We start from the raw sequence: 7851 nt of genomic DNA on the forward strand, positions 1-7851 counted from the left end.
TCTCTTATTTCCACCCGTCTTGTTTAAAATGATCTTTTCTGTGGGATCTATTGTTCTGCTATCAGAATTTGTGCTCATTTCAGTTTCTCTTGATGTGATTACCTATGTTTCCTTCTATGAAATATTCTTTTGCTATCCTCTATCTGGTCTTGTTCTAGTTTGAGACTTCCTTTAGCAGACTCCTACCTAGCCTTACTATTTTTTCTAGGAAACTACTTCTTTCCAATAATAGGAAAGGCTTGTTAACATAAATCCTCAGGTGCTACCTCTGATTGAAGTGTGGTCTACCCTGTTATTAACAAAATGTTTATTTGCAAAAGAGAAAGAATTGGAAGTTGAATATGTATTGATAATGTTTTGTGCTATATTTATTAAATCTGTCAATATCAGATTATCTTGAGTGCATTTAACATCTATGTATATACCGTGTTGATCTCCTAAAGAATAGGAATGAACTTTGAAAGCTGTAGATTTCATAACAATTGCCTGTGTTTGACCAATTGCCTGAAAGAATATAAATATATTTGAGAATCTTGGGTAAAATCCTTTGAAATCAAAGCCCACCTAGCTCAGGTGGAGCAGTGGGAAACCTCTTTTTCATGTGCATTTTTATTTATTTTTCTGAAACAGGTGGATTGGCATCCCTACCATATCATACTTTTAATCTGGTGAATTTGTTGACTTAAAAGCTTTCTTTAAAAGAAGCTTCTAGTTTCTTTTGGGAGGGTATACATTTGCCCTCAAAAGGTGAATGAATGAATGTACTTTAATTTACCAGCATTCTCTAGCCTAATTTTAAAAAAATGATTTACTTAAAACATGAACAGGTTGTATTGAATAATACAATAAACTCTTAATAACAGTGAAAGTTCTACCTGTAGTTGCTGATTATTGCATCACTAGTCTTTTGTGAATTCATACGTTATAAAATTGGTAAGGCGAATCCTTCTACTTATACTAACGTCCTTTTCTTTAACTTATTCAGGTTATTACGAGATCTCTTAGAACTTCTTTCTCTACATAGTGAATGTCATATATAAGTTCTTCAGTATGTATACATCTGGGAAATAGTATTGTATTTTTCTTGTTCTGTGTATGTTATCTGAATATACAGAATAGCAGTAGTAGTTTGTGTGGAAACTTTAATGTGGATTTAACAAGCATTTCCCAAATAAAAAGTGAGACTCTATATTTAAAATATTACTGTTTAATATTGCTGTCAAGACAAATCAATTGAGTTGGAGTTTATAGCATTTTATTCAGGATACCAGAATAGCTGCAGCATCAAGGAAACCTTTTGCCTGCAAAAGTGAAAGCAATTTCGAGGTCAGAGAGTTTGTGGGCAGTTGTATAAACAGGAAAAGGAAGTTGACTAGGTTTTGTTAATTGGAGCAGGGACCTGTTAGTCTTACAAGGTGTACATGAGACATTATTTTTAATTGAGCTAGGCGTTCTTCACTTGGAGCTTCATTTGCTTTTTTGTGTATCCTGTCCTAGTAGGGACTTTCTGGAGAGGATGTTTGTTACATAATTCTCTGCTAGTTTGGGGAATTTAACTTTTGTGTTGGTTCTAAGAAAACCCAGGAACGACTTTTGACTGCATTTATTAGTTGTCATGTTTTGACTTCAAAATGACTCTGCCTGTTGTACTAATTTTATTTTCCTTTAGGTCTATGCATGTATGATGGTTTTCTTCTTGAGCAACATGGTTGAGAACCAGTGTATGTCAACAGGTGCATTTGAGATAACCTTAAATGGTAGGTCCTGAATAGTTTGCATTTTATGATAATTTCAAATAATTTATAGTGAATGTCATGCTTTTTTAATTTTTTAATGTTCATGTAAAGGAGGAAGTATATTTGAAAGAAGTTTGAAACTTCAGGAAAAAAATTTAGAAAAGTTCAACTTAATATCTTTACCTCTACTTGAACTTTATATTTTGGAATTCCTTAGGTTGCCCCTCTTCATATGCTAAATTCTCTCTAAATATGATCCTCATGTATCCCCAAGGCTTTAAAATGACACCTGTGTGATGGTGATCCCTGAGTAAATAGCTCTAATCCATACTAGACCTCTCTTCTTCGTGTTCCACCCAAGAATTTTAAATATAACCTGCCCAAAAATGAACTCTTGTTCACTTCTGCTTCCTGTAATTCTCATTCATACCCTTTTGCTTCTCCCAGCATTTTACATTTACTTAATGACACCATCATCTGTTTACCCAGTTACCCATGTCAGAAACCTAGGATATAATCACCTTCTTTCTTACTCCCCAAATCTAATGAGTTGCCAAGTCTTGTCAATTCTGTCAACTAAATTTCTTCTCTTCATCCTCTGGTTACCATTCTACCAAGCCTTAATTCTCTTGTTACTCTCTAATTGATTCTCTTTAGTTGGCAAAAATGGATTGTGAGCTAAAAAAGAATTGTTTTTAAAATTTTTAGTAGTTGAAAAGAAAGAAAACAAAAAAGTTTTGTGACATGTGAAAATTATATTAAATTCAAAATTCAGTTCCATAAATAAAAGTGTTGAATTTCATCAAGGAAAAATTTGTGGAAATTTGTTTTCTCTCTGATTAGATAAATGCCTGTATAATGTCTTTGATTTTGCCTCTTGATCCATAAAACTTAAAATAGTTACCATCTGGCCTTTTACTGAAAAATTTGCCAGTCTCTGCTCTAAGGAGTAAAGTGATTTTCTAAAACGCAGATTTCGTCTTGCTACTTACCTGTCTCATATTCATTAAAAGTCTTTACTTTGTCCTCAAGATAAAGACCAGGACATTTAATATAGCCAAAAGGCCCTGCAAGATCTAGTCTAGGGGTTGGCAAACTATGGCTCTATGGGCTATTTCCTCTACTCCAGTTTTGTCAGTAGTTTTATTGGAACACAACCATGCTCATTTGTTTATGTATGCCTATTGTTGCTTCCAAGCTACAATTATAGAGTTAAATAGCTGAGACAGACTGTTTATCCTCCAAAGCCTAAAATACTAACTATCTGGCCTTTGTAGTTTGTCAACTCCTGCTCCAGACCCTGCCCCACTCCTCTACTACATTTCAGCTACATTGACCTTCTCTCACTTTTTTTCCTCCTTTTTTTTTTTTTCTTTCATTTTTTAAGGAGGCACCAGGGGTTGAACCTGGGACCTTGTACATGGGAAGTAGGCCACTCAAACCACTGGGCTACACCCGTTCCCCTTCATTCACTTTCACTATGCAGATTTCCTTTCCAGCCTTTAAACTTATTACTCCTTCTGCTTCTAAGATTTTCTATTCCCATGAACCCTTATTCTGTCTTGGTAACTTCTTTTTATCTTTCAGGTCTCAGTTTACATGAGATTACTTCTCTGAGCAATCAGGGCCAAGGCTTGTGTATATATCTCTCATATAGCACCTTAGTACCTTTTAGTTTTAATTCTTAACACAACTCTAGTTTTGTAGCTATTTGTGTAGTTCTTTTTCTGTTTCCCCTAACCAAATATAAACTCCATAAGGACAAGAAACCTACTCCTTTTGCCATTGTTGTGTCCCTGTCTGTGTATATAGACAATAAATATTTATGGAACGAATGTCTGTTACAGAATTATCTTTAATTTCTTTTTTTTTTCCGGGATGGGGTGCCATTTATTTTTATAGATGTACCTGTATGGTCTAAGCTGGAATCTGGTCACCTTCCATCCATGCAACAGCTTGTTCAAATTCTTGACAATGAAATGAAGCTCAATGTACACATGGATTCAATCCCCCATCATCGATCATAGCCCCACCTATCAGCACTGAAAACTCTTTTGTAAGTAGTTTAAAATTTTAATTATGGTATATAGGTTTCAATTCATTCTCATCATTAATTAGCAAGTTACGAGGAATTATACATTCACTTGAGTTTCCAACTTAAGATTTAACAGATGGATATCTCCTTCATTAAAATTTATTAGTATATCAAGAAGATGTGGATCTGCCAAATTAAAGTAGCGTTGCATTTATAATTTTATCTTCATTGCTAAATAATTGGCCCTTTTAGCACTTTTTTTCTCCAACTTTGAAGTCCTAAATGGGGAGAATTGATACTGTGCTGGAGTGTGAGTATACATATATCCTCTCCTCACCTTCAAATAATCAGATCCTAAGAGTATGCAAATTATTTAACATGCTCAAGATAAAAAATGTATAAGGGAAAATGTGCGTGCTAAAATATGTGTGAAAATGGAGAGGTGGGGTGTCAGTTACTAAACTTTTGTTTAGCAGAGTCATTCTTACTCTTTTCTGAATAATAAGTTGACCTGAGTTTATTAGAAGAATGATATTTTGATGTAAAATGCTCTTTTTCTGTTTTATCTTTCAGACATTAAGGGATTTTTGCAAGAGCAGCGTGACTGACATTATGAAGGCCTGTACTGAAGACAGCAAGCTGTTAGTACAGACCAGATGCTCTTGGCAGGCTCGTTGTACCTCTTGGAAAACCTCAATGCAAGACAGTTTTTCAGTGCTGGCACGTTTTGGAATTCTGCACATTCGTGGAGTGCAATAATACTGTATAGCTTTTTTTTTTTTTTTAATTTAGCCAGTTAATAGTTTTAAAAATATATAAACATTACTATTTGCAACTTTTTTCTTAGTCATATTTGAAAAAAGTAGAAAATTGAGTTATAATTTGATTTTTTTCCCCAGATGTGTGTTAAATCTGTTGTGATTTTATATGAATGTTTTTTTTTTATAGTTTAAAAATCTATCTTTTTGGGAATACAGCTGAAGTTCCCAAATACTTTATAAGAGTTTATCAGACATCTCTAATTTGGTCATGTCCAGTTTATATAGTTTACAAAATATCGCAGATTGTAAACAGTACATTTTACAAGATTATGGAGGAAAATCCTATATCCAGAGTACTCTACCAATGTGCGTGTGTGTATGTGTGTGTGTGATTACAAGAGAACTACTAAATGACCAATTGCTTTTTAAATCCTATCGTGTAGTTCAAGTGTCTTGCCTTGACCCATCTAATAAGTTGATTAACTGGGCCTTTATACATAACTAAATAAAAAACTAAGCAGATATAAGTTAAATTTAAAAGTTTCAATTTATTGTGCAACATTCCTGTTAACATTATATTTAACTACTGTCCGCCTAAATTTTTGTTTTTGACTTGCAGATAATGTGGTAAGGGACATACTTTAGATTCACACACAAATTGATTCATGTACCAGTTTTAGAATAATTGAAACTTACCTCACTGAGGAAAGTTCATCTGAACCTCTTTTACAACTTTGACATTAGATGGAGAGCACTTGTCTAATACTTGTCTCACATCATATATTGATCTTTAAAAAGGCAGCTTTTAAAAACTTAAATTGATAAAGACTCTAAGACTAATTTAGCTGATATAGGACTATAATATAGAAAAATAGTCATATTACAGTAGTCATAACATACTACAATTTCCACTGAGGAATAGAAGGGGTAGAGCCAAAAGTAGGCCTGGATTTGTTATTGGAAGTCAAGGGTTTGAAGTTAAAGTTATGAGATAATTCAATAGTGGGTCCACCTGGCACTTAGCATAGAACCTTATAATTTGTTTGTCATTGAATATTTGTTGAAATGAATGCCAGGTAATGTTCCTCATTGTAACAGCCTCAAAGTAAAACATAACATAATTTCTAGCTAACAGGATGTTAGCTGATAATTTACTCCAGGAAACTGATTAAATGGATTATCCCTTTAATTAAGACTACAAAAATATTAGCCTAAATTCTTCATATAATGGAAGGAGTCAGTATAATTTAAGCTGAAAGTTCTTTAGAGATTATTATCTAGGTGTAATAACATTTGTTATCTTTGATTAAGGCTTAAAACCTACTTAATCTAATTGTGTACAACCCACCTCACAGCCCTGCCTCCACTGCTATCTTTTGCAGGTTGAATACACTGCTGAATCTGTCTAGGGAATCTTTCCTCAGCTGATGGACATTATATTAGTGATTTACTTAACTTTGTGACATTTAGACTTTCACAACTTGGGCCTTGGATCTAACTTTCTCCCTGTTCACCTTTGGTTGAATAATTGGCTTTTTTTGGAGAATAGCTTTAAATGGCTGAGATACTGATTTTATTCAGCTATTTTGTTGAAACCCATCTCAAAATTGTTTTTTTTATGCTTGGCTGTGTTTAAATCTAGAATTTATAGAGTCTAATGAAAAAATTAGTGGGAACCATTTATACAAAAAGGCAGAGTAATAAAAGGAAAAAGGAAAAGTTAAAAAAAGACAATCTTTAAAATGTAGCCTTATTCCTAACTTTCTAAAACTTATTAATTTGTAAATTGTTGTGCCTGTGAAGTTTATGATTATCTATGTACTATATTAACTAGAAGACCATAGAACATGAGAGCAGGTAGGCTAATGTTATTGGAGTTTTTACATTAGTTGCCATTTTGGAGGAAATTATTCATTGGCAAATAAATGCTGGCAAAATAATGCTTCATACTTGAATATCCCAAATGTGCAAGACAAATAAACTTTCAGAATATGAGTACATTATTTACTTATGGCACTAACACTTATTAAATGACAGCATATCAGCCTTTATAACTATCAAAGTATAACAGGACCCATATCATGCTTCTTTCTTTCTTTGAATGTTAATTAGTTTGGGACCTTGACTGGCAGATACTTTGTCATTTCTTAATTTGAAATTCAGATTTTTAAAACTAGCATATAAGAATTTTTACGTATGATAAGATATTTCATACAAAAGGTTTTTTTTTTTAAATCTCTTTTAAGGGAAATAATGTGAAGAATTAAAGTTTGGGGGCTCACCTCAGTAGCTTTTTTTTTTTTTAAGGAGATCCTGGGGATTGACCATGGGACCTCATGCATGAGAAACAGGCACTCAACCTCTGAGCTATACCCATTCCCCAGTAGCATTTTGATAATAAACTTTTATTATGCTGAGGTGAAAGGAATCCCTACTTTGTTGAATTACTTCTGTACTATTGTGCATTACTTGTTAATCTTATTTAGGGAATTTTCCCAGGATAGGCATTGTAAAAGCTCATGATGGTTGCTTACCACTCTTTGACTTTAAACTACCTCTCAAGCCTTATAATTCACTTGTGCTTCCATGTTGCTGAACTAGCAACAGCTCGATGTGATGTATTCTGTGCTTTCTGGAGTGGAGCAAATAGAAGAAGCTTACATTATTGTCAGCCTCTGAAATTCTTAGAAATTCTCACTAACACCCCCGAATCTGGAGAAAAAAATGAATAAATGAATACTTCTATTTACTGCTAAAGACCATTTAACAAAATCTCAGAAGAAAGAACAAAGTTCAGGTATTTAAAATTTGGCTGAGCCTTTTTCTTCATGATCCTTAGCTGCTTTACCCTGGGTTTCAGAAAAGCAAGTAGATCTAAATAGACCCAGCTCCCAGCTGGATCTGTTTTTTACCTTCCAACTGTGTCTTGAAGAGAAACAAACTGGTCTCATAGAGTTGGGAAGAGGGTTGTCACCCATTAATCTACAGCAAGGCTGGTAGAATGTCTGTCTATGTTGATCATGAACAAAATAAAAAGAAAGAATATGATAACTATGCAAACCTACTATAGCAGTAGATTTACAACTTTAGTGTGTATACGAATCATTGGCACAAATTCCTGGACTCCAGCCCCAGAGATTATGATTCAGTTTGTTTGACATGGGATCCAATAATTTGCATTTCAAACAAGCTGCAAGGTGATACAGATGTTATTGGTCTGTGGTCCACACTCAGTAGCACTGTGCCACAGAGAAGAATGCTAAAGACTGATGAATCAACTTAGATTTGCAAAATTGCTTTAGGTTTATATAACGATTTA

The 7851-nt window shown here is 33.7% G+C and overlaps 1 protein-coding gene across 1 annotated transcript in view; it reads left to right on the forward strand.

The window, feature by feature from the left end:
• SELENOT (selenoprotein T) overlaps positions 1-7572 on the forward strand; it is a 28347-nt gene extending 20775 nt beyond the window's left edge. The window contains exons 4-6 of the mRNA XM_012527969.3: positions 1670-1757; positions 3639-3792; positions 4345-7572. Coding sequence (XP_012383423.1) covers positions 1670-1757; positions 3639-3763 — 213 coding nt within the window. The 3' untranslated portion in view covers positions 3764-3792; positions 4345-7572. The remainder of the gene's footprint in view (positions 1-1669; positions 1758-3638; positions 3793-4344) is intronic.
• The last annotated feature ends 279 nt before the right edge of the window (positions 7573-7851 follow it).

The sequence above is a fragment of the Dasypus novemcinctus genome, chromosome 4 (genome assembly GCF_030445035.2).
Source record: "Dasypus novemcinctus isolate mDasNov1 chromosome 4, mDasNov1.1.hap2, whole genome shotgun sequence".
In the NCBI taxonomy this organism is placed as follows: Eukaryota; Metazoa; Chordata; class Mammalia; order Cingulata; family Dasypodidae; genus Dasypus; species Dasypus novemcinctus.